Here is a 27628-nt window from a genome sequence, read left to right on the forward strand (position 1 = left end):
CCTTGTGGTCAAGAGAGCCAATGGCATCCTGGGGTGCAGCAAGAAAAGTGTGGCCAGCAGGGAGGTTCTCCTCCCCCTCTACTGTGCTCTGCTGAGACCACACCTGTGATACTGTGTCCAGTTTTGGGCTCCCCAGTTCAAGAAAGACAGAGACCTGCTAGAGAGAGTCCAAGGGAGAGCCATTAGGGTGATTAGGGGACTTGAGCATCTTCCCTGTGAGGAGAGACTGAGAGCCCTGGGGCTGTTTATTCTGGAGAAGTCTGAGAGGGGATCTGATCAATGTCTATCAATAGCTGAGGGGTGGGTGTCAAGTGGAGGTAGGCAAGCTCTTTTGGGTGGTGCACAGTAATAAGCCAAGGAACAATGGATACAAACTTGAACATAGGTTTCATGCCAACATGAGGAGAAACTTCTTTCCAGTGAGGGTGACAGAGCCCTGGAGCAGGTTGCCCAGAGAGTTTGGGGAGTCTCCTTCTCTGGAGACATTCCAAACCAACCTGGGTGCATTCCTGCATGCCCTAGGTGATCCTGCTTTGGCAGGGTCTTGGACCCAATGATCTCTGGAGGTCCCTTCCAACCTCTAGCATTCTGTCATTCTGTGATTCTGTTTGTGCTCAGCTGAATTGGGTAATACAGTAAATGCAACATAATATGTAGCAAACATAGGATCAAAATTTCTGTTATAAGAGATCTTGTGGTTATATTGACATAACATTGATGGGAGAAAAGACAAAATACAAGTAAAACTCTATGGGCTGGACCAGTATGGCAAGGGACAAAGATGTGGGCCCCTAATCTGCAAGTCATTGCTTAGTATAAAATCACTGAAAAGCACACAGAGTTATTTTCATGGAGGTTACTGTGGCTCAGCAGCAGGAGTCACTGGAATGGAGAAATGTCCTTACTGAAGTCAGGAAGCATTCTGGCAGCAAACATAGGGCTGCAGTGGGACAAATAGACATTTTCTGTGGAAGTGCAAAGTGTCTAGAACTAAAATTTATTCCAAATACCATCTATGAAGTCTAAATTAGTATCTGAGCATAGCAATTTGAACATTCTTTAGGAGCTCCCGTGTCATCATAAATCATGGAATGGTCCAGGCCAGCAGGGACCTCCAAAGGTCATCCAGTCCAACCTCCCTACAGTCAGCAGGGACATCCCCAACTAGATCAGGCTGCCCAGTGTTTTGTTGAGCCTTACTTTGAATATCTCCAGGGAAGGAGCCTCAACCACCTCTCTGGGCAACCTGTGCCAGCATTCCACCACCCTCATAGGAAAGAACTTGTTCCTAACATCCAATCTAAATCAGCTCTGCTCTAGTTTGAAGCCCTTGCCCCTGGTCCAGTCCCTGCAGGCCTTTGCAAACAGTCTCTCTCCATCCTTCCTGTAGCCCCCTTCAGGTACTGTTAAGCTGCTATTAGGTCTCCTTGAAGCCTTCTCTTCTCCAGGCTGAACACCCCCAGCTCCCTCAGCCTGTCCTCGTAGCAAAGCTGCTCCAACCCCCTTATCATTTCTGTGGCCCTCCTCTGGACCCTCTCCATTGGGTCCATGTCCTTCCTATATTGAAGGCCCCAGACCTGTACACAGTACTGCAGGTCTCAGTAGAGCAGATCAAATTGGCAGAATCACCTCTCTAGAACTGCTGGCAATGCATCTTTTGATCGAGCCCAGGATGTGACTGGCTGCCTGCGCTGCAAGCTCACGCTACCTGCTCATGTCCAGAGCAGGCAACATTGCACTTAACTTTCCTTCCTTGAGAAGACAAATCTATTTTCCTGCCAGCAATTCTTGCACAAAAAAGAGGTTCTGCCTCCAGTTTCCTTATTGGCTTGATCACCTCTCCTACCTTCTCATTTGAGATCATCTTTACAGCCATTCACAGATCTCTCCAGAATATTTGGATGATCAATAACCTTTGAGGTGAAGTGCCTGCTTGGGTGCATGACTCTCAATATATGAAATTACAGTTGATCTCATAATTTAGATCTGTTCCAGCTGAAGCAATTTTACACCCCAAATAAGTTCTGTCAACTCTTTCATCTGTTTTCTAGATAATGTATAAATATCCATCTGCAACACTGAACCTTTTAGCACTCCACCCTTAATCTTAACATGATGCTGAAGTTTGACCATTCATTTGATCCATGGAAAGGAGACTATCACTCACACTAATGACTTAATTTCCTTGATAGCCTTCCATCAGGGTTTTGTGTATCAATCAGTGTCAGATGCTGGTGTATGGTTGAAGGGGAGTGAGTGAAACTCTTAAGAAGTTTGACAAAGCAGAGTTAAAGCCAATTAATTTAACTACTTTTTCTTTCTCTTTGAGTTGACACAGAAATTGTGAACTGTATTAAACCATAGAGGCAATCCTTGGTTTTGAAAGAAAATACATGAAAGCTTTTTTGACTTTGTGAATGTCACAGAAACGATCTCAAAAACAAATTACTTCAGTAATATTGACAGTTTCATGAAGAGAGGGATGCAAGTTACTGTCTTGAGAGGGATGCAAGCTACTGAGCCTCAGAGGCTGTCTTTGACTTGACTGAGTGGCTGATAATGTTTCTGACTAAGTGAGAAATAATTGACTTGGGCGTTGAGTTCCATGTTCCAACCTGTCAGCCTTTCAATCAGAGTTTGCAGCCAGAGATCTTCCTCCTTCTGATGAATGGTCCAAAGGAGAAGATAAATATAGCCTAGGCCAAATCTGGAACTCTTCAATGACAGATCCACATCAGGGTTTTGGAACACTCTCTTGGTGCCAGTGAAGCCTGCTGTTTCTTGGGAAAGAGTCATGGCGTCTTCTAGGCTAAGGTACATGTACGTGTATACAATAAATACAAGGAGAGAACTGTCCCTGGGCTCTGAGAGGCTATAAGCAAAATCAGGGAGGTTTGTGGTGGTTGTGGGGTAATCCTGATTAGTAGAGCAGAGAGTAATTTGCTACTTTTATGTAATGGTCTTCTGATTATCACAGAATCACAGAAACATTCAGGTTGGAAAAGACTCTGAGGATCACCAAGTCCAACACAGAACCCTACTCTACAAGGTTCCCCCTTAAACCATAGCCCCAGGCACCACATCCAAACCACTTCTAAACACACCCAGGGTTAGTGACTGCACCACCTCCCTGGGCAGCACTTTCCAATCCCCATGAGGGTGGTGAGACACTGGAACAGTTTGCCCAGGGACATGGTGGAAGCCTCATCCCTGGAGGTTTTTAAGGCCAGGCTGGATGTGGCTGTGAGCAACCTGATGAGGTGTCCCTGCCAAAGGCAGGGGGGTTGGAACTGGATGATCCTTGAGGTCCCTTCCAACCCTGACAAGTCTATGATTCTGTCCCATCATTCCTGCATCTCCCCTGTATAAATGGACATTTCTGTCTGTTCTGCCTTTTTTCTCTCTATTCCCAGTGTGGATCCTTATCTCTTGTAGTGCAGGGGAGGTTTGCAGCCTTCTGCGGTCTTGGCAAAGCTAATTTTTGCTGCACAATTTGGGCCTAGGTTGGGGGGAGGGAAGCAGGAAGGTATTGGGGAGGGGGCATTGAGGCCTGGTGTTTGGCCTGGCTAGGGGGAAGGTTTTGGAAGGTGTTGGTCTACTGAGGTTTGGTAAGCCCAGGATGGAGAACTGGGCTGCAGCTGAATATGGATTTGTGTATTTTGCATTCCTGTGTCTATCTGTGAATAATATTTTCATTTAGATTGTAACATCTGTGAGGCTTTTTTATTTTACTCCTTTGGAGGGGGTGTGTGTGGTGTGTGTGTAAAATAGCTTTCTGTCCACTTAACCCAGGACGCCAATTGAACCTGCTGATGGCTATTCAATATCATGCTGATGTGATGATCACAGCAGCATCAGAATCATAGAATCAATACAGTTGGAAGAGACCTCAGAGATCATCAAGTCCAACCTGTCACCCAACACCTCATGACTACTAAACCATGGCACCAAGTGCCATGTCCAATCCCCTCTTGAACACCTCCAGGGATGGTGACTCCACCACCTCCCTGGGCAGCCCATTCTAATGGCTAACAACTCTTTCTGTGAAGAACTTTCTCCTCACCTCCAGCCTAAATGATGCCAGCTTCAAAATGAAAGCTGCTGGCTGGAGCAAAGTAGTTCAGATTGCAATATGAGAGGCTTCTTGTTTCAGGCTGCTGCTTCAGATTTTGGGGTGTTGATCTTTTCTGCTGGGCTGGCTGTGGGTTTGGAGGGTGGGGGCTGTTTTATGGCTGGCTTCTGCTGCTACTTCTTCATTGTGCTGTGAAAGAGGCTAAGGTAGCTGTATATTGCATTGTTCCACTAAACATCCTCTCTTTATCTCAACCCAGAGGACTTTTTTGTGTGATTCTCTTGCTTTCCATTGTGGGAGTGAGCCTTGTTTAGTGCAGACTATGTTAAACCAGGACAGTCTATTTTTGGTGCCCCAACCTGTGGCCCAAGAGAGTTGAGATAACAAGAAATGAGATAACAAAAGGATTCAATTAAGGCTTGTTAAAAGAGTTTTGCATTCATTTCCCCCCCCCCCCCCCGGTATGTTCACTGTGTTGATGCATTTCCTTTCCAGGGTTGGTTGGAGTCGATGTGCTGGGGGCTGACCCTGGTTACATTACATAAAATATTATGTACTTTATGTGCTCTTCCTGGTGGTGCTCATCACCTCCCTGGCTGTACTGGACATTGGCATATTGTGATATGGTTTCTCCACTAGCTGCTTGGTTTTGAGGTAACGTTACCCAATTTGATCTTGTTCAGAGTAATACAGGTCTTTCCCAAGAATACCATCTTTGAGGCATAGGAAGTTCCATGTGAATATGAGGAAGAATTTTTTTCCCCTGTGAGGGTGACAGAACATTGGAACAGGCTGCCAAGGGGGTTGTGGAGTCTCCCTCTCTGGATATATTCAAGACTTGCCTGGATGTGTTCCTTTGTGATCTGCTCTAGGTGATCCTGCTCTGGCAGGGGGGTTGAACTGGATGGGTTTCCAGCCCTTAACATTCTGTGAGAGTACTGGAAAATCAATGGTGGCCCAAAGCAAGAACATGAGACAGTTGGAGGCCTCACTTACGTACATAGAATCTAGGGATACATAGTCTTGAAGGATGGTGCCAGCATACTTGAAGCCTCCTCATTGAGAGAGAGGAGGAGACTGAGGGGGTGACCTCATTCATGTTTATAAATATGTAAAGGTCCCTTTCAGCCCCTAACATTCTGTGATTCTCTGATTTTGTGGAGACCTGCTCTGAGGCTGGATAATTAGGAGTGGTAGAATAGAATAGAATAGAATAGAATAGAATAGAATAGAATAGAATAAACCCGGTTGGAAGAGACCTTCAAGATCATTGTGTACAACCTATCATCCAACACCACCCAACCAAATAAACCATGCAACCAAGCACCCTATCAAGTCTCCTCCTGAACACCTCCAATGATGGTAACTCCACCACCTCCCTGGGCAGCCCATTCCAATGGGCAATCACTCTCTCTGTGTAAAACTTCCTCCTAACCTCCAGCCTAAACCTCCCCTGGCACAGGCTGAGGCTGTGTCCTCTTGTTCTGGTGCTGGTTGCCTGGGAGAAGAGACCAACCTCTGCCTGACTACAACCCCCATTCAGGTAGTTGTAGAGAGCAGGAAGGTCACCCCTGAATCTCCTCCTTTCCAGGCTAAGCAACCCCAGCTCCCTCAGCCTCTCCTCACAGGGCTGTGTTCCAAACCCCTCACCAACTTTGTTGCCCTTCTCTGGACACGCTCCAGCAAGTCAACCTCCTTCCTAAACTGAGGACGTAGGGCGTGCTAGAGAGTATGGGCAAGTGCCTAAGTCAGTGATCCCCTCCAGTGTTTTGGCATTTCACCCCTGACAATGCCAATGCACCAATAAATAGGGGAACTGGCTGTTAGAATAATCAGAAAATACAATGTTTTGATTTTTGCTTTGCATAACTCACAGGCAATTAACTTTCATTCGCTCACGATGTGAAAAGTGATCAAGAGATGCAGCTCCTTTGCTTTGGTTACAGTTTTTCAGTTGGGAGGAAGGTTTTTCTTGACAGTTGATTAGGGGTTAAATGATCTGAACAGAACTGGTAAATTTTGCTGCTTTTCCCACTTAGTGTAATGGCTATCATATGAAGCATTTTCCTTTACGCTGGTTGTAATGTCTGGCTTTAACTGATTAGCCCTGCTGGAAGAACTGGGTTTGACTGACAAAGATGGCATTTTGGTGTCCTCAGGAACTGCAGGGCCAGGATCAGAGTAATTTTATTTATTGACATTGATGAATTTGGGTCTGCTCTTAGGTGCTCTGCTCTTCTTAGAGAAGTGCATGCTTTAGTCTGATCATGCAGCAGCTTATATGGTGAAGAAGGAAGCAACAGCACACTTCCATAATGGGCTACCTGCCTCTGGCTCTGGGGAACTACACTGCACCGCCTCAGCCCCTGCAGACCTCACAGCAGATATGTAAAGCCACAAACACAGTTTTGGGAGAGTAACCACTCTCTGAATCACCAGGCCCACCAGGAGATGTTGGCCTGCTCTCGCTTGCTGAGAGTGGCATCTGTCCAGTTGGTTCTCGCTGACACCAAAAAAATGAAGAAAAACAAAGAAGAAAAGGAGGCAAAAAGAAGGCACTTTCTGAGCAGTGCAAACAGGGGAATGGATCAGCCCTGAAAATGTTTTCAGTAAGCTCTAACTCTTAGTAAGGCCTCATGTAACAATGGCTGTGGTTAAACTGCTTGGCACCGTGCTGCTCCTGAAAGGACTGAACATATTTCTCTTGGGGCTGGGGAAGAAGCAAGGAGGGGATTGCTGTGGAAAAAAGGTTACATAAACCAAACATGACTACAGGTTTGGTGTTGTTTTGTTGGGGAGTTCTGAGCTGTTTGTCTTCACAGGCTCAGGAACTTCAATTGTATCATAGTACAGTGTGTTTCAATCACTTTTCCTCTCATGCCTTCTCTCTCCCTCTCTCTAGAGTTTAAGCTTTTAGTTAATGATTTTTAGTCTACAAGAGGCTTGGGTTTTATGGTCACCTTAGAAGTAGCTTTTGAATGTAGGTTGAAAACATACCAAATGAAAATGTCAGTCACAGCAGCTCTAACGTGGTTGGCTTGAAGAGTACCCATGTGTACGAACCTACTTGGGAGTTTTTGTCGTGGTACAGAAAACAGTCCATGTTTTGATAGAGAATGAAGGTTTTGGAGGCAAATAATCACCTTCTTGGGAAAACAAGGTAGTAGTTCATCTGCAAGAGAGGTGGAGAATTCATCTACTGGGGCACTGCTAACTGTGACCACCTTACAGCAGACAGTGCTGATGAAAGCAGCCCCTCGAAAAGGGCAAGGGTAGGGTCTTGCACCTGGGAAAGAACAACCCCAGGTATCAGTACAGGCTGGGGACTGATCTGTTGGAGACCAGTGGAAGGGAAAAAGACCTGGGGCTCCTAGTGGATGGGAGGATGACCGTGAGTCAGCAATGTGCTCTTGTGGCCAAGAAGGCCAATGGTATCCTGGGGTGGATTAGAAGAGCTGTGGTTAGAAGATCAAGAGAGGTTCTCCTCCCCCTCCACTCTGCCCTGGTGAGGCCACATCTGGAGTATTGTACCCAGTTCTGGGCCCCTCAGTTCAAGAAGGACCTCAGGGAACTGCTTGAAAGAGTCCAGCACAGAGACACAAAAATAATGGAGTGGAACATCTTCCTTATGAGGAGAGCTTGAGGGAGCTGGGACTCTGTAGCTTGGAGAGAAGGAGCCTGAGAGGTGGCCTCATTCATGTTGATAAAGATGTGCAGGGTGAGTGCCCAGAGGATGGAGCCAAGCTCTGCTCGGCGATGCCCTGGGTGATGCCCAATGCCAGCACAAGGGGCAGTGGTGGATGTTGAGGCATAGAAAGTTCCATGGAAACAGGAGGAATTTTTTTTCCCCCTGTGAGGGTGAGAGAACCCTGGAAGAGGCTGCCCAGGGGGGTTGTGGAGTCTCCCTGTCTGGAGATATTCAAAACCCACCTGGATGTGTTCCTGTGTGATGTGGTCTAGGCGATCCTGCTCTGGCAGGGGGGGTTGGACTGGATGAGCTATGGAGGTTCCTTCCAGCCCCTAACAGTCTGTGGTTCCGTGAAAAGTGCCATTGCATTATACTTGTGATTCTTGGAAGTCTGTGATTGTGCTGAAGTCCTAGGAGTGCAATGCCTTTCCAAAACTTGAGATCGCAAGAAAAATGCCAGAACATCAATCAACAGGAAATAAAACATTTTTATTGAATATCTGTGTTAATATGTATGTTATTTTACCGACAATTGGAAAACTACTGTGGGAAGTCACTACACAAAGTGAAACAAAATATAAACCACCTCATCAAAAAATGAAGGTAAAGTACGGCTAAAGTTGTCAGCTCGCGGGCCACGAGCTATATGGCAGGATAGAACACCCCAAACATTTCTACAAGATACAGAGAAAAACCCACACAGAGAAACACTCAAGCAGGCAGTAAATATACACAAAGGCAACTAGGATCTTTCTACAGCATCAGATTCTAATACTTCACACAGCTTTGTCAGGAAGGTACATGTGGCTTCTTTGAGGATGAAAATGTCACCTTGGTCACACGGCAGGTTCGGTCTCTGGGAATCATTGTACCTTACAAACCAGTTCTGTGATGACCTTCAGTCTGGCAGTGTAGGAAGAGAAAGCATTAAGAATACCTCAACACAACGAGTCCAGTCCCGGCAGTTTGAACCTGCAGCTATCCTGAATGAGCAACTGAAAGTTGGAGACCATGAAGCTCTTATGCTGGAAAGCTGACTGCTTTTCTTTGGTGGGGTTTGGTCCTTAGAGTTAAGATCTATAAAGTATTCCAGCTCGATGCTTTGCATGTATGTGCCTGTTCCTATCAGAAAGATGTCTCGCTTGTGTTTTTTCCATGTTTCATGTAAAAAAGAAGGAAGGTGGGTCTTGACAGTCTCACTTTTGGAGGTGGGGAGAGATGCAGACTTTTATTCTGCTTCCCACTCCTTTGCTGCTGCTTTTACATTCAATGTACTGAAAACATCAGCGCTTGGCCACCACCTCGCTGACCTCTCAGACTGTTACGCCGCGCTCCAAGAGGCAAAGCCTCAAGGGAGGCTGTGGAATTGAGTTTTCAGTACACAGGTCTCTGTTTACATTCATCTCTGTTCTTTGCTTTCAATAATTTCTGTCAGATACAACTGGCAAGAACATGAAGGGGTAATTCTCAGGCCTCCCTCCTAAAGGTTTAGCATTTCCACGTTTCTGGGGTAATTTGCTCTGCTAAAAGTAGTGAACTCTTCAATGCGTTCTACGTACGTTCACTGCTTGCCAAGATAAGCGAGGGGCCTCGAAGGACAGTCCATGAGATAAGGAATGATGCCCTAAATGACTCGATGAGATGGTTCAAGCTGAGATGATTTGCTGGCTAGCTGTAAGATGACTGTCTAACAGTAAAGCAGTGAGGGGTTGGGGCAAGGGTGGGTGGGGGGAAACGAGGGAGGTTGGAAATGTAGAGTATTGCACAGGGCTTGACAAAATGCTGCGTGGTCAACCCATCCGATAGAGCATCCGTGTCCCCTGCATAGCTCCCCAGTTCTGAATTGGTCCGTAACAGCTAGAACTGCTTGTGCTATGCCTTCCTTCGGCAGTGCAGTAGAAGGGAATGGCAGTATCATTACAATATCACTACGGAATAAATTGATTTGCTATCCACTGAGTAAAAACTACGTCTCTAAGCACACAACGGCAGTCACAGTGATACACAGAGCAGTCTTTCAAGACTCTTATGGAATGACTAATAGCTTCATAATAGTGCCATTTACTACATAGTAACATTGAAAACATTTAAAAACTCCTCCTGAAACGAGCATCTAGTATACAGAAGAGGTTGCTCCAGTTCTCTCTGGAACTTGTTCCTTTGTGTTTTCACCTTTTTTTAAATTATTATTTATTTTCTTTTCTTTTTTATTTTCTTTTCATTTTTTTCTCTTTTCTTTTTTTTTTTTTCTTTTCTTTTTTTTAAAGGACAAATTAAAACTTAAGTATAAATAGTATATAAAAGGTCACTAGCTGTTCTCTTTTGGCTTACTTTGAAGTGCATTTAGAACTATGGCTAAAATTTTACTTGTTTTTTTTTTTTGTTGTTGTTGTTGTTTTCATGTCTTTGATTTGACTTTGTTGTCGTCTCTTCGGATGGGATTAACAATACTGTTTCCTGTTCACCGCCAGACCACTGGGGTGCAAGTGAAACTCACACGGCCGCGGCTGCAAAATAGTCTGCGTTCCTCCTGATCTGAGTTTAGTATCACAAAAATAGTTCGTTACAAAGTCTAATGTGCAAACTCATCACAATGCGAAGTCGTGGATGGAAGTCACAGTATGCAAATCTCTCGTAGAAAGGTGATGACGGAGAGCTACGCTTTTTGTTTCCATGGCGGCATTTCGCTACCTGCTGCGGCTCCACCCCCACCCCCCCCCCCAACCCCGGCTTCTCCCCCCTCCTTCCCTGCACAACCTCTGCCATGGTCTTAACTTTGGATGTCAGATGAAATCGTTGCCTCCTATGGAACTGCTTCCTCAACTTCCCAAATCTAAAGCCTTTTTTTTTTTCTTTTTTCTTTTTTTTTTTTCCTTTTTTTTTTCTTTTTTCCTTTTTTTGTTCTTTTTTTTTCTTTTTTTTTTCCCCCCCAGTCTGCTATGTGTTTGCTTCGGAATATATACACACACACAAAAATTACACTCTGGCTTCTGGCTACATCTCCTTGAGGTCAGCCACGGAGCTGCTCAGATCATGCTAAGTTGCCTGTGAAAGAAGTCTAACCCGACGGGATTTGCCCCTCCAAGATTCACTGTGTACGCAGAGGACGTTAGGATGGTCCAGATGGAAAGCTCAGGTTTAAGTTGTCCTTTAAGATGTCAGTGTAAACTCTACTAGTGCCTTACAAGGTGGAAATTTTGTTGGGTGGTTTTTGTTTTGTTTGCTTGCTTGCTTGTTTGCTTGCTTGTATTCTGGAATGCAGACGATACAATAGTTAACCCTATTAATATATTATCAGCTCTCCTATATCTCAGTCAATTTACATAGTTTAAAATAGAACATCTTATTAAAAACATCTAGATATACACGGATTAGGAAACGCCTTACAACATACAAATACACAAACTAGAAATCAATTCTCAGCATACTGGTGTGTGTATATATATATACAACTTGTGTGATACAATAAATAATTTCTGTCATGCTCTATCTACACATCATATTGCTTAAAAGAAGAGTAGATCTGGGGCGGGGTGGGGGCTGGGGGCAGGGGGTGGGGCAGAGGGTGGAATGAAGCGCCTTCAGAAGGGCTCTCTACATTGAAATCTGTGCAAATCAAAAAGGGGAGGGGGACTGAAAAGGACGACTTGATTGTGTCAGGAACACATGGCTGGAAACGCAAGGACCCATATTACTGAGGTATTTACAGATACTGGCTAAAGAGCACTATGTGGGCAAATGCAGAAAAGGCTTTTTTTTCTTCTCCTTTTTTCCCTCTTCATGGTTGATTTGAAGGGAATTGACTTTACTTCTTGACGGCCAGCATGGCATCCACCTCCTCCTCGGGCTGCAAGGTGTGCCACTGCGCGATGGGCCGCCGAGGGTTGGCCAACATGTCTGACCAATGCCGCAGCTCCGCACCGGTGCTGTTGTAGCCCACGAAGACTTTCCCGATGGCATCATTCTTGCCAATCTTGTCATAGTCCAAAACAGTCACAACAACTTGCACTTTCTGCAATGAGAGAGGAAAAGAGCTGTGAGTGTATGGCAGTAAGGGAAAAGGTGGCTGTGGATGACTTGGGACAGGCAATGGCAGTGGAGACTCCATGAGGGGGGTAAGGGTGTGACAGCGAGGGCAGGTTCCCCTAGTGAAAAGCAAATTCCCTTCCCTGGATGTATTCAGGGTAAGGCTTTATGAGGCCCTGGGCAACCTGATCTAGTTGGGGATGTCCCTGCTGACTGTAGGGAGGTTGGACTGGATGACCTTTGGAGGTCCCTGCTGGCCTGGACCATTCCATGATTTATGATGACACGGGAGCCCCTAAAGAATGTTCAAATTGCTATGCTCATATACTAATTTAGACTTCATAGATGGTATTTGGAATAAATTTTAGTTCTAGACACTTTGCACTTCCACAGAAAATGTCTATTTGTCCCACTGCAGCCGTATGTTTGCTGCCAGAATGCTTCCTGACTTCAGTAAGGACATTTCTCCATTCCAGTGACTCCGGCTGCTGAGCCACAGTAACCTCTATGCAAATATCTCTGTGTGCTTTTCAGTGATTTTATACTAAGCCTTGGAAAATGCCTATGATTCTATGGTTCTAAAGTCAGACTTTTGCCTGGGCTTCTTGTGAGCCTTCCAAATAAAATTAAGTTCATGATCTCCCTGTTAACTTGAAGCTTGCCCCTTTACATCAAAAGCCTTCCTATGGGACTAGAGGTTGATTCTTCTCTTTAACAGAATAACTACTCATGGATTGCTGTTGTTATTACTGAAGATGTAGACTGCAAGTAGTCTCTATGGCTAAAATGGAGACCTGAAGGTAAGCCAACTCAAAAATAGTACAATTTAACACATAGTTATTAAGTTAGTTAGAGGATCACAGGCTCACAAGATGGTAGGGGTTGGAAGGGACCTCTGGAGATCATCGAGTCCAACCTCCCTGCCAGAGCAGGACCATAGAGTCTAGTGCAGGTGGCAAAGGGGCCTGGAAAGTCTCCAGAGAAGGAGACTTCATAACCTCTCTGGGGAGCTTGTTCCAGTGCTCCATGACCTGTACAGTAAAGAAGTCTCTCCTCATGTTGAGGTGGAATCTCCTGTGTAAAATTCAGAAAGAGCTTTAGCCCAGGTTAATGTTTGTGATGTTGTACTCCGTTAATTGCTTGCCTGCTTCTAAACAACGCTTACCCACGCTTCCAGCATGCTAATCAGTTATCTTCAGAGAAACCCAGAAGCTAGCCCTCGTGGTTACTATTAGAAAGAAGCAAAAAACCCACTGTCTTGGGCTCTGTCTCACCAGCACTGCCTAGGACTCAGACAGTGTTGCAGTTCCAATTCTGCTGTAGGAACAGTGACCTCTGGTGAACAGGGTTAAACCATACCTACAAAACCTGTGCCAGTCCATCTGTCACAGCTCACAGACAATTTTTTGTTCACCTAGTCTGGGGGACACAGGGAGGTGATGTTCAAGCCAGGCCATTTGTGTACATATGCACACACCCCTCTCCTCTCCTCAGTACTTTTCTCCAAAGAGCACAAACAGCTATTTATTGTTTTTTTTTCTTTCCAGTGGAAGAGTGTTCTTCCCCAGGAACACTTAAGATGGTAACAGCCTCAGGCTGATTTTACTAAACTGCAAATGTTTCTTCTCAAGGGAGTTTTATTTTCAGAGATGAAGATACAGCTCTTTTCCTGAGTCCTTCTCATCTCACAATAAACACACAAAGCTCCCTCCTGCAGTAAGAGTTTCCTGAACCTGAGGAAGAAGTGCCCTGAAAGGCATTTTAATTCTCAAGTATTTTATTCTCAAGCATCAGGTTTTTAAGTTTAAGCCTTTCAATACACGTGCAATCTAGAAGTCTGACTTAGAATGATTCTAGAAGGGCCACAAGGATGAGCAGAGGGCTGGAGAACCTCTCCTATGAGGAAAGACTGAGGGAGTTGGGGCTGTTCAGTCTGGAGAAGATAAGGCTCCCAGGAGACCTCATTGTGGGCTTCCAGGATCTGAAGGGGGCTACAAGAAAGCTGGAGAGGGACTTTTTAGGGTGTCAGGGAGTGATAGGTCTGGGGGGAAATGGAACAAAACTAGAAATGGGGTAGATGCAGATTGGATGTTAGGAAGAAGTTCTTCCCCATGAGGGTGGTGAGACACTGGCACAGGTTGCCCAGGGAGGTGGTGGAAGCCTCATGCCTGGAGGTTTTGAAGGCCAGGCTGGATGTGGCTGTGAGCAACCTGCTGTAGTGTGAGGTGTCCCTGGCCATGGCAGGGGGGTTGGAACTGGAATGATCCTTGAGGACCCTTCCAACCCTGCCAATTCTATGATTCTATGATTCATTTCAGTGCTCACAGATTTATCTTTTATAAGTTTCTGACTCTGTAGGCACGTCTGCAAAACCAAGCTCACGAGGTTTGTTTTTCTTAGAGGAAAAGACCTCTCAGACCATCAAGTCCAACCATTACCTAGCTCTACCAGGGCCACTGCTATACCATATCCTTAAGCACCATCTCGAGAAGGGTTTTAAAAACATCCAGGGATGATGATTCCAGTACTTCCCTGGGCAGCCTGCTCCAGTGCTTGATAACCCTCTTGGTATAGAACTTTTTCCTCATGTCCACATTAAACCTCCCCTGGTGTAACTTGATGCCGTATCCTCTTACCCCATCAGTTGTGACTTGTGAGAACATTGTCACCAGTTCTCCCTGACTTTACTGAAGCAAGACCAGAAGGAACAACAGCAGTTCATAAAACTTCATCCCACTCATTTAGAAATGAATGTGAAAGGATTGACTTAAATCAGTCAGGAGAACAACCAGAAGTGCGGTAACATGATAAAAACCCTTACAAGATTGTACAATTCACTGACCCAGAGAAAGAGGTGGTTCCAACAGGCACTGAAGTACTTATGCAGTTGCTGATGACAAAAGTCTACATCAAACTCCAGTCTCTTCCTCCCCAGAACACTCACAATAAAAGGCAATATCCCAAAGCAAGTATTTCTAGATGCCAAAATGATGTCTCAGTGTTGCTGTTTGCTATACACTCACTTTTAATGTTGATGGCACTTCCCCAAATGAACATTTATGATTTAGATGCATGGTGTACAATCACAGATATAAAAAGTAAGCATAAGCTTGGGGGCTGGTTACTATTGGATTATTCCTTTTTTTGTGTGTGTTAATCATAACAGCACAACGAGCACTGTAGCCAAAACATCCTTTTCCTTGCTCTGTAAAGATGCAAGAACAGCCAGGCAAAGATGATTTTCATCTCGTGGTCTCCAGAGAAATGTGAGCATCTCTTTGTCTTTGTGTCATAGATTACAGGAACAGCTGCACTGAAAACCCCAAGAAAGCACCATCACTTCTAATAAGCACTTGCACCATCAGTTTAGTTGGCATGAATAAGTATGTTCTGGACTGAAATGGCCTGTAGATCTTGCTACCTATGGAAGCAGTCCATAGGACATGTTGCAAAACCCTGGGCTGCAGCCATCAAGAGAAGTGTGGCCAGCAGGGCAAGGGAGGTGATTCGCCCCCTCTGCTCCACTCTGCTGAGACCCCACCTGGAGCACTGTGTCCAGTTCTGGAGCCCCTAGTACAAGAAGGATCTGGAAGTGCTGGAACATGTCCTGAGAAGGGCCACAAGGATGAGCAGAGGACTGGAGCTCCTCTCCTATGGAGACAGACTGAGAGTTGGGGCTGTTCAGTCTGGAGAAGAGAAGGCTGGAGAAGGTGGAAGGGACCTTAAGGATCATCCAGTTCCAACTTCCCTGCCATGGGCAGGGACACCTCACACTACAGCAGGTTGCTCAGAGCCACATCCAGCCTGGCCTTCAAAACCTCCAGGAATGAGGCTTCCAGCACCTCCCTGGGCAACCTGTGCCAGCCTCTCAGCACCCTCCTGGGGAAGAACTTCTTCCTAACATCCAATATGAATCTCCCCATTTCTAGTCTTGTTCCATTCCCCCCAGTCCTATCACTCCCTGACACCCTCAAAAGTCCCTCCCCAAACGGTGTGGGAATAACTGGCAAAAAAGTTGTGTCTGAACTATGTGGTTTTTCTTAAGAGGGATATTGCAGTGCTATCGACAAACAGGATGGATACATGCACAGGGAATGCAAATTGAACTGATGATGACATGTTATTAATTAAAATAATTTGGGGGAAATTGCTATGTATGCCTTTTCTTTTATCCCTCTGCCTTTTTCTTTTGCTGGCATATTCCTTCACTAACACCTTGTGCAGTTTATGTATTTATGTATTGATTTAAAATCACTTCTGTTAACAGACACTGTCAGCTACCCATTTCTCACAGATGAATCAAAGCTTCCTAAGTACTCTGCATTTTATCAGTTCCCTCTTGAAGCAGTCACACTCATGCAGGACTGGCACTTAGGTGCTAATGAAGGCATGCACACATGATAATTAACAAGATCCCTGTTAAATATTCATAAGGGCTGAGAAATGGAATGCAGAGGGAAGACAAACCCCTGTTTGACATTACCTGAATTTGCTCAAATGGTACTTCAAAGCTGAAAGACTCGTTGTAGTAGGGGTTCAGAGTGTTCTTTTTAATTGTGGTCTTTTTCTTCTTCAGCCTCTTACCATTCTGCATCAGGTGGATCTTCACATAGGGATCTAAGTAACCAAGAGAAGAAGCAGAATGAAAGGTAACTCAGGCTGTTAGTTACAGATTTTAATCCTGCAAATGTAAGACTTGGTGAGAGAAAGAGAAAAGCCTTCAGCAATGGTTTGTAACTGAAATCGAAATTTCAAACTGACATTTAACTTTGTCCTGATTTCCACTGTAGAAAATCTGCTGAACAATTGTGGTGGGTTGAAATTCTCCCCCTGCAACATTCACTTTGCCAGCCCAGCCCAGCTGGAAGCAAATGGAAGCTGCATTTACAGGCAAAACTACAATCTACAACGGAATGCAATGAATGTGTGCAAAATATCCAGGAGTTACAATATTTGCAGGGATTTACAATTAATAAACAGCACAAGAACCCCCCTGGTGAAAGACCAGGGCAGTGACAGGTTGGACTTGGTGATCTTTGAGGTCTTTTCCAACCTTGTTGATTCTATGATTCTATTAGCTTCTCCTTTCGTGCTGCCTCTACCCCCACTCCCTGCAACTGTCTGTGTGTCTGGCACATGGACAGACTGCAAGGCAGTGTTGTGACTCAGAGCAGGACAGATTGCTCTAATGCCCCTGGGGCAAAAGCAAACTGCTTCACACACATGTGGAAGAGTTCTTCTCTCCATCTACTCTGCCCTGGTGAGGCCTCATCTGGAATATTGTGTCCAGTTCTGGGCTCCCCAGTTCAAGAAGGACAATGAACTACTGGAGAGAGTCCAGCAGGGTGCCAAAGTTCTTCACAGAGAGAGATGTTTGCCATTGGAATGGGCTGCCCAGGGAGGTGGTGGAGTCACTGTCCCTGGGGGTGTTCAAGAAGGGATTGGATGTGGCACTTGGTGCCAGGTCTAGTAGTCATGAGGTCTTGGGTGACAGGTTGGACTTGATGATCTTTGAGGTCTATTCCAACCTTTTGATTCTATGATTCCAAGATGATTAGGGGACTGGAAAGGCTCAGACCCCTGGGTCTGTTTAGCCTGCACAGACTGAAGGGGGATCTCATAATTGCTTATAAATATCTAATGGGCAAGTGTCAGGAGGATGGAGCCAGACTCTTCTCAGTGGTGTCCAGTTACAGGACAAGGGGTAATAGATACAAACTGGTACACAGGAGGTTCCATGCAAACATAAGGAAAAAAATCTTCACTTTGAGGGTGGGAGACCACTGGGACATACTGCCCAGAGATGCTGTGGAATCTCTGTCTCTGTAGGCACCTGGCTGTGTTCCTGTGTGATTTAATCTAAGTGATTCTGCTTTGGAAGGAGGCATTGACTAGCTGATATTCAGAGGGCACTTCCAACCCCTACCATACTGTGATTCTGTGAACTATGATATAGGTTGAGGCAAACCTTCCCTCTAGAGAGTCTGCAGGAGCTCTGCGAAATGCCAGCCAGCCACAAGTCATCTGTGGCATAAAGTAAGAGAGCCTGAATGCAAACTATCAAAGGAAAGGGCTTCTCCTTTCCCTGCTGTGAAGAGGACGAAGCTACAGAAGCAGCATGACAAATTAACATTTAAATTAAATATTAGCACTCTGAACAAACCATGCTTTATGACTCTACAATGAAATTCATGCTTGGAGGATCTGAGAAGAGTAATTGTTTTCTGCTGCAGTTGAAATATGCTTTCTTGTGGAAGACTTTGCAATTCAGGACAGTTAAGTTACTGGAGTGACCTGATCTCAGTCTACAGTCTGAGGGGAGCATAATTGTGGCAGTGAACTCTTCAAGCCACCAAGATGGGTATCATAAGATCCAACAGCTGTAGGAAAGACCTTGACAAATTCTAACTTAGAAACAGGAATGTACTTTAGTAGTAAGGCTCCTGAAATCGCTGGAATACCTCCTCAATGATTGTGGTGAACTCTCTCTTACAGAGGGTTAAGATTCCTTCACCCACAAAGGACTCAAGTTCAAACAGAAATTAAATCTGGGCAGGTTCATACTTGAGCCTAGAGAGGTGATGGCCCATGGATGCTTTTGGTTGCACAGCGTATGAATTATGGAGTATCAACCATGTGAAGAGCAGAAATGCCAGCAAAGACCCAACAGAGAATAGAATAGAATAGAATAGAATAGAATAGAATAGAATAGAATAGAATAGAATAGAATAGAATAGAGTAGAACAAACCAGGTTGGAAGAGACCTTCAAGATCATTATGTCCAACCTATCATCCAACACTACCCAATCAACTAAACCATGGCACCAAGCATCCTGTCAAGCCTCGCCCTGAACACCCCCAGTGACAGTGACCCCACCACCTCCTCAGGCAGCCCATTCCAGTGGGCAATCACTCTCTCTGTGTAAAACTTCCTCCTAACCTCCAGCCTAAACCTCCCATGATGCAGCCTGAGACTGTCTATTCCTTTTTGAGTGCTGAGGTCAACATCACTGCATTCGTGGCTTTGAAGGTAGCAAACAGGGAAATCTGGACTCCTTCACCATTAGGTGATACCTGAGAAAAGATCATCTACTTAACTACTGTTATCAAGGCTCCTGCACTGAATGCATAATTGTCTTGGCATGAAAAATGATGTTTTAGGTACAGGTAATACATAGTAAGAAAGTTCAGTAGTAAAGGAGCCAGCAGTGAAGTGTTAAGACATGGAAATGAGATTAATAGAATAAACCAGGTTGGAAGAGACCTTCAAGATTATTGTGTCCAACCTATCAACCAATCCAACCCACCTAAACAACTAACCCATGGCACCAAACACCCCATCAAGTCTCCTCCTGAACACCTCCAATGATGGTGACTCCACCACCTCCCTGGGCAGCCCATTCCAATGGGCAATCACTCTCTCTGTGTAGAACTTCTTCCTAACATCCAACCTAAACCTCCCCTGGCGCATCCTGAGACTGTGTCCTCTTGTTCTGGTACTGGTTGCCTGGGAGAAGAGACCAACATCCGTCTGTTCTACAACCTCCCTTCAGGTAGTTGTAGAGAGCAATAAGGTCACCCCTGAGTCTCCTCCTTTCCAGGCTAAGCAACCCCAGCTCCCTCAGCCTCTCCACACAGGGCTGTGTTCCAAGCCCCTCACCAACCTTGTTGCCCTTCTCTGGACACGCTCCAGCAAGTCAACATCTTTCCTAAACTGAGGGGCCCAGAACTGGACACAGGACTCAAGGTGTGGCCTTACTGTCAAAATGTAATTTGAGTACCGAGAGTGAGCTGGGAGGCTAAGCAGTGCAGTAAACCCAGCAGTGTGCTCTTGTGGCCAAGAAGACCAATGCCATTTGGGGGTGAATTAGAAGGGTTGTAGTTAGTAGGTCAAGAGAGGTACATCATCTCCAGGCTAAGCAACCCCAACTCCCTCAGCCTTTCCTCACAGGGCTGTGCTCCAGACCCCTCCCCAGCTTTGTTGCCTTTCTCTGGACACATTCCAGCATCTCAACATCTTTCTTAACCTGAGGGACCCAGAACTGGACACAGGATTCAAGGTGTGGCCTAACCAGTGCTGAGTACAGGGCAGAATGACTTCCCTGCTCCTGCTGGCCACACTGTTCCTGATGTAGACCAGGATGCCATTTGCCTTCTTGGCCACCTGGGCACACTGCTGGTTCATGTTCAGCTGCTGTCAGCCTGTACCCCCAGGTCCCTCTCTAGCTGGCTGCTCACCAAACACTGTCCCCATCCTGTAGCACTGCATGAGGTTGTGGCCAATTTCATGTTAGAAGAGGTGAACATCATCAGTTTTCCTCCAGTTTTCTTCCTTTCAGCTAATGGGGCTTTAGATCCACATTCCATGCATGCATATCTGTGGAAAGGCCTTACACATCTATCTGGAAGAAGGGCAACAAGGATGGGGAGGGGTCTATAGCACAGCCCTATGAAAAGAGGTTGAGGGAGATGGGGGTGTTTAGCTTGGAGGAGGCTCAGGGGAGACCTTATTGCTGTCTACAACTACCTGAAGGGAGGTTGTAGCCAGGTGGGGGCTGGTCTATTCTCCCAGGCAAAAGTGGCAGAAGGAGAGGACAGTCTCAAGCTGCACCAGGGAAGGTTTGGGCTTGCTGTGAGGAAGAAATTCTTCACAGAGAGAGAGACTGGCCATTGGAATGGGCTGCCCAGGGAGGTGGTGGATTCACTGTCCCTGGAAGTGTTTAAAAACAGACTGGATGAAGAACTTAGTGCCATGGTTTAGTTGATCAGATGGTGCTGGGTGATAGGTTGGACTTAATCTCAAAGGTCATTTCGAACCTGGTGTATTCTATGATTCTGTGATATTTCATCCAGAGCACTATGGATGCCTCTCAGCTAAAGGGGACAGAAATGCTGAGCTTTCCTTGTTTAGTAATTACATGAAGCAATGTGCTGGATTAAATAAAACTCTGCTGATTATTCCTTCATTAACAGTATTGCCATGAATGCTAACGAGATGTAAATTTCATAACTAACTCTGCGTTGTGGATTTGCATTGAATGGAACCATAGGATCAGCAGGGCTGGAAGGGACCACAAGGACCAGCACCTTTGGTGGTGCTGGTGGATGAGAAGCTCAACATGAGCTCTCAGTGTGCATTTGCAGCCCAGAAAGCCAACCACAGCCTGAACTGCAGCAAGAGAAGTGTGGCCAGGAGGTCAAGGGAGGTGATTCTCCCCCTCTGCTCCACTCTGCTGAGACCCCACCTGGAGTATTGCATCCAGTTCTGTAGCCTCTATTACAGGAAGGATCTGGAGGTGCTGGAAGGTGTCCAGAGAAGGGACACAAGGATGAGCAGAGGGCTGGAGCTGCTCTGCTGTGGAGACAGACTGAGAAAGTTGAGGCTGTTCAGTCTGGAGAAGAGAAGGCTCCCAGGAGACCTTCTTGTGGCCTTCTGAACGGGGCTACAGGAAAGCTGGGGAGGGACTTTTGAGGGTGTAGAGAGTGATATGACTGGGGGGAATGGAGCAAAACTAGAAATGGGTAGATTCAGACTGGATGGTAGGAAGAAGTTATTTCCCATGAGGGTGCTGAGACACTGGAAGAGGTTGCCCAGGGAGGTGGTGGAAGCCTCATCCCTGGAGGTTTTGAAGGCCAGGCTGGATGCTGGATGTGGTTGTGAGCAACCTGCTCTAGTGTGATTTGTCCCTGCCCACAGCAGGGGGGTTGGAAGTGGATGATTCTTGAGGTCCCTTTCACCTGTAACAATTCTCTGATTCTCTGATTCTATTTGAGAGAGTCTGTAAGCTGACTAATCCATGATGCCATTGGTGGTGAAAGGATGCAATTCCAAATAGATATGACTGAAATCGATAGGCTTTGTATCTGCTGTGCATGAATGAGGGCCAGATCTCCAATGCACATGAGTCTGTAAAACCTGGCAAAGTCTTACTCCTATCACATGGCACGTGGGAGTCCAAACTCAACGTAGACAACTATCCTGTGAGCAACCTGATAGACTGTGAGGTGTCCCTGGCCATGGCGGAGGGGTTGGAACTGGATGATTCTTGAGGTTCCTTCTAACCCTGACAATTCTATGATTCTATGATTCCAATGAAATCAAAATACAAAAAGAAGGCACCTAGAAAGTGGACATTTTTTTTTTTAAATGCTGCAGGGCTAACACTGGGCTTGATTGGGTGCTCAGTTTAGGAAAGATGCTGAGTTGCTGGAACATGTCCAGAGAAGGACAACAAAGCTGGGGAGGGGTCTGGAGCACAAGCCCTGTGAGGAGAGGCTGAGGGAGCTGAGGTTGCTTAGCCTGGAGAAGAGGAGGCTCAGGGGAGACCTTATTGCTGTCTACAACTACCTGAAGGGAGGTTGTAGACAGGTGGGGGTTGGTCTCTTCTCCCAGGCAACCAGCACCAGAACAAGAGGACACAGTCTCAAGCTATGCCAGGGGATGGATGTTAGGAAGAAGTTCTTCATATAAAGTGTTATTGGCCATTGGAATGGGCTGCCCAGGGAGGTGGTGGAGTCACCATCACTGGAGGTGTTTAGGAAGAGACTGGATGGGGTGCTTGGTGCCATGATTTAGTTGATCAGATAGTGTTGGATGATAGGTTGGACATAATGATCTTGAAGGTCTCTTCCAACCTGGTTTATTCTATTCTATTCTATTCTATTCTATTCTATTCTATTCTATTCTATTCTATTCTATTCTATTCTATTCTATTCTATTCTACTGTATTCCATTCCATTCCATTCCATTCCATTCCATTCCATTCCATTCCATTCCATTCCATTCCATTCCATTCCATTCTATAACAGCCTTGAGTCTGAGTGCCTGGGGAGCCTATTGGTCTAAAGTAAAAAGCACTACAAATCTCTGTGCAGTGGGGTCAGAGAAAACCCTCCACAAGCCTTGAGTAAGCCTCCCATGATTATTAGGAAAAGAAAACCACCAAACTTGAGGCAGAACAAACTAGTCATAGATATAGCTGTATGACTTTTCATGTGACAAAACACTGCAGTAAGATGTTCTCAACTAAAATGGAGAGAACAAGAAGAAATGTGGTGTCAGAATTGCCTCCAGCTGTATTTTTGCCTTCCAAATGTTCAGGATAACTGGGTGCTAATTAGCACCAGAAGGAAATGTATGCAAAACCCATGCCAAAGAACACATCACTGACATTTAGAGCAAAGGTGTTAGCAGACAGTAGCATTTCCATTCCAGGAAGCAGAATAAATTCTTGAAGAGCTTGGAAATTGATGCAAGACATAAAGAATGCAGGTTTGGAAACACAGCCTTATAAATGGCTCTGACATGTGGTTAGGACAGAGGTGGTTGCAGGGAGGATTGTTAGTTCCATGCCTATGAGCCATAATCTACTCTGCCCTGGTGAGGCCACATCTGGAATATTGTGTTCAGTTCTGGGCCACTCAGTTCAAGAAGGACCTCAGGGAAATGCTGGAGAGAGTACAGCACTGAGCCACAAGAATGATGAAGGGAGTGGAACATCTTCCTTATGAGGAGAGACTGAGGGAGCTGAGGGCTCTGTAGCTTGGAGGGGAGGAGCCCAAGAGATGACCTCATTCATGTTGATATAGATGTGCTGGGTGAGTGCCAAGAGGTTGGAGCCAGGCTCTGCTGGGTGATGCCCAACAACAGCACAAGGGGCAAAGGTGGAAGTTGAGGCATAGGAAGTTCCATGGAGACATAAGGAAGAATTTTTTTTTCCTGTGAGGGTGACAGAACCCTTAAAGAAGTTGCCCAGGCAGCTGTGGAATCTCCCTGTCTGGAGATATTCAAGACCTGCCTGGATGTGTTCTTGTGTGATGTGGTCTAGGTGATCCTGCTCTGGCAGAAGGGTTTGACTGGATGAGCTTTTGAGGTCCCTTCCAGCCCCTAACATTCTGTGATTCTGTAATCACTCTCATTCTGCAACAGACACATGGGGTGGAAAGCCAAGGAAAGGTCAAACCAGAGCCTTAGACCAGAGCTGGAGCAGTGCTAGAGTCAATGCTGTACCCTTAACCTGTTGCTGCTCTGTGTGAACACCCTTTGGACAAAATATTTTTGGGCTTACAGGAGTGGTCAGAGGAGGGGACAGAAATTGTATGGGGCCACAACATTATTTTCTGTAGAGACTCTGCCAGGGATGATGTGTGACAGCATCACCAATCCCTGTGTGCTTGCTTCTGCCTCTGGAGAGTGACTGCAACAATTACCAGAGCTGTGCTTATGGAAAGTGGCACGAGTCTGAGAGTGGAGAGATAGAGGATGAACTTGCATGGGAGTTCCCACAGGCTTGCTGATTGTTTTCCCCAGGACCATGTGTCCCTACAAGGGCATATAAACCCTTCTCTCCCAAGAGAGGGATGGTTCGTATGATGCCTGTGGTGTCTGTGCCATGGATAATTTGCCCTGACTTCTTTTCTCTTCTGTTTATTCATGTGTGGCTGAGAGGGGATAATTAAAGTCTCTGAAATAATGAGTTTAGAGTCATATTGGATTGTCTAAATTAGTATTTTTTAGGATGAATGGAAAGCTTCAAATGGGAAGAAAAGCCAGAGGGGGGAAATGTGTTATCTGGGAAAGAGACAATATAAGGTACAATTACTAAGCAAGAGTACAAGTGCTATGGTACATTCTAGATGGCATAAAAGTTACAGTCTGGATTTACTGACACAAGCTGTTGGACCTTCTACCTCTCTTCATAAATTAAAGTTGGAACATAATTTTGAAGGAGCAGCTGATGACTCAAGGGAAATATTGGAAAACAATCTCATTAGAGACAATTCCCTTGGCATAAAATGTCACAGAATCACAGAAAGTTAGAGGTTGGAAGGGACCTCCAGAGATCACCCAGTCCAAGCCCCCTGCCAGAGCAGGAGCACCCAGGTTAGTCTGCACAGGAATGCATCCAGGTGGGTTTGGAAAGTCTCCAGAGAAGGAGACTCCACAACCTCTCTGGGCAGCCTGCTCCAGGGCTCTGTCACCTTCACTGTAAAGAAGTTACTCCTCCTGTTGAGGTGAAACCCTCTCTGTTCAAGTATGTATCCACTCTTCCTTGGCTTATCACTGGGCACCACCCAAAAGAGCTTGGCCCCCTCCACTTGACACCCACCCCTCAGCTATTGATAGACATTGATCAGATCCCCTCTCAGCCTTCTCTTCTCCAGACTAAACATCCCCAGGGCTATCAGTCTCTCTTCATAGGGGAGACGCTCAAGTCCCCTAAGCATCCTCGTGGCTCTCCCTTGGACTCTCTCCAGCAGGTCTCTGTCTCTCTTGAACTGGAGAGCCCAAAACTGGACACAGTATTGCAGGTGTGGTCTGAGCAGGGCAGAGCAGAGGGGGAAAAGAACCTCCCTGAAGTTTCTATTCATTGGCCCTTGTCCAATCGCAGAGTGCAATTGTGAAGAGGCTGTCCCCAGCCTTTTCTCTATAGACATTGGTCAGATTCCCCTCTCAGCCTTCTCTTCTCCAGACCAAACAGCCCCAGGGCTCTCAGTCTCACTTCACAGGGGAGATGCTCAAGTCCCCTAATCATCCTCATTTGTTTATTCTTTTTTCTTACTCCATTTCCTTGCAAACAGGGTCATTGATTCTCCTAAATATATATATATATTATTTTCTATGTAGTGTCTAGTCTTCATACATAGCTAACTGGGAAGTTGTGCGCCAAATCCTTAGCTGCAGCCTGTACTTCATTAATGCAGATGGAAAATCAGGGTAGTGAAAGTTTTTGCTGTAAATTCCTGCGCAGCACCCACACCAGTCCTTATCCTAGCAGAACAGGCTGGAAAATCTATTCAATAAGCAGGCTGAGGATTGAGTGCTGTCCTTGGGAGATCATAGAATTGGCAGGGTTGGAAGGGACCTCAAGGATCATCCAGTTCCCACCTCCCTGCCATGGGCAGGGACACCTCACACTACAGCAGGTTGCTCAGAGGCACAAGCAGCCTGGTCCAGCTCCCTGGGCAACCTGTTCCAATCTCTCACCACCCTCAGGGGGAAGAAATTCTTCCTAACATCCAATCTCAATCTACCCACTTCTAGTTTTGCAACATTCCCCCCAGTCCTATCACTCCCTGACACCCTCAAAAGTCCCTCCCCAGCTTTCTTGTAGCCCCCTTTAGATACTGGAAGGCCACAAGAAGGTCTCCTGGGAACCTTCTCTTCTCCAGACTGAACAGCCCCAGTTCTCTCCATTGCAGAGTAGCTCCAGACCTCTGCTCATCCTTCTGGCCCTTCTCTGGACATGCTCCAGCACCTCCAGATCATTCTTGTAATAGGGGCTCCAGAAGTGTAAGCAGTACTCCAGGTGGGGTCTCTGGATGGGGCTCTGAGCAACATGATCTAGTGTGGGGTGTCCCTGCCCATGGCAGAGGGATTGAAATTATATGATCCTTGAGGTGCCCCTAATAATTCTATGCATCCAAATCTCTATTTCCTCTTACTCTGCAGACTGTTTTCTTTCTGTGTAATAACAGATGCTAGAAGTGGGTAGATTAAGACTGGATATTAGGAAGAAGTTCTTCCCCATGAGGGTGGTGAGACACTGGCACAGGTTGCCCAGGGAGGTGGTGGAAGCCTCATCCCTGGGGGTTTTGAGGCCAGGCTGGATGTGGCTGTGAGCAACCTGCTGTAGTGTGAGGTGTCCCTGTCCATGGCAGCAGGGTTGGAACTGGATGATCCTTGAGGTCCTTTCCAACCCTGACAATTCTATGATTCCCTCACCCCAGAATTCTGAACTGAGGTTGCTAAACACACAGAGCTCATGGTGCCAACAGAAATGTTCACAGTAGCCTAAGGGCTGTCTAGCTAGACCTTCAGTCTGCACTTCCACCCATAATGGTTCCAGCTGGAACATAACAACAAATGTTACAGCACCAGATGGGGAATGTAGCAGAAAACTGGAGAGGGAAAAAAAAAAGAAAAGAAGAAAAAATCCCAGCAGCCAATACACTTACTTAAACCAGCAGAAATTAGTGCTCATGAGCTGATGATTAAGTTTACTACCAGAGCAAGGGCAGCTGATCCCTCTCTTGCATCCAAGCAGTGCATTTCAGCATAGTCACACACAGGCAAAACAAAAAGCTGTATAAAGCACAGCAAACGTGGGTTGAACCAGCAGGAAAATGCACCTTGAGTTTTGGCTGTGGGTAAACACAGAACACCCTCATTGAAAAGTAAAGCAACTCAGCCTGGCACTCTGCAAATGTGATTACATGAAAATCACAAGCATCAGAGCAGTAAACCTTGCCTCTCTGGCTTTGCACCAGAAAAGGGAGGAACTGACTGCCTGTGAGGCTTGAATGTAGTTGAGAGAGGGAAAGACAGCACGGCATTTTATACCCAACAGACTGGAGAAGGGCACCTGCAGCCTTAGATGACAAATAAAGAATAAATATTGAACAGAATTCAACAAGGGCAAGGGTAGAGTCTTGCACCTGGGAAAGAACAGCCCTAGGTATCAGCACAGGCTGGGGACTGAGCTGGCCGAGAGCAGTGAAAGGGAAAAGGACCTTGGGATTGCAGTGGATGGGAGGTTGACCATGAGCTAGCAATGTGCCCTTGAGGCCAAGAAGGCCAATGGCATCCTGGGGTGGATTAGAAGGGCTGCAGTTAGAAGGTCAAGAGAGGTTCTCCTGCCCCTCTACTCTGCCCCGGTGGGGCCACATCTGGAATATTGTGTCCAGTTCTGGGCCACTCAGTTCAAGAAGGGCCTCAGGGAACCCCTTGAAAGTGTCCAGCACAGAGACACAGAAATGATTAGTGGAGTTGAACACCTTCCTCATGAGGAGAGCCTGAGGGAGCTGAGGGCTCTGTAGCTTGGAGAGGAGCAGCCTGAGAG

General features: G+C 46.1%; 1 protein-coding gene across 2 annotated transcripts in view; it reads right to left on the bottom strand.

Annotated features, from left to right (window-relative positions):
- Nucleotides 1-11299: 11299 nt before the first annotated feature.
- Nucleotides 11300-27628, bottom strand: part of LOC104296364 (synaptotagmin-1) — a 524009-nt gene continuing 507680 nt past the window's right edge. For both annotated transcript variants that reach the window (XM_054173953.1, XM_054173952.1), the window contains exons 10-11: nucleotides 16270-16403; nucleotides 11300-11772 (exon numbers count right to left, since the gene is read on the bottom strand). In XM_054173953.1, the coding sequence (XP_054029928.1) occupies nucleotides 11566-11772; nucleotides 16270-16403 (341 nt within the window). In that variant the 3' untranslated portion in view covers nucleotides 11300-11565. The remainder of the gene's footprint in view (nucleotides 11773-16269; nucleotides 16404-27628) is intronic.

Source organism: Dryobates pubescens, chromosome 27 (assembly GCF_014839835.1).
Source record: "Dryobates pubescens isolate bDryPub1 chromosome 27, bDryPub1.pri, whole genome shotgun sequence".
Lineage (NCBI taxonomy): Eukaryota > Metazoa > Chordata > Aves > Piciformes > Picidae > Dryobates > Dryobates pubescens.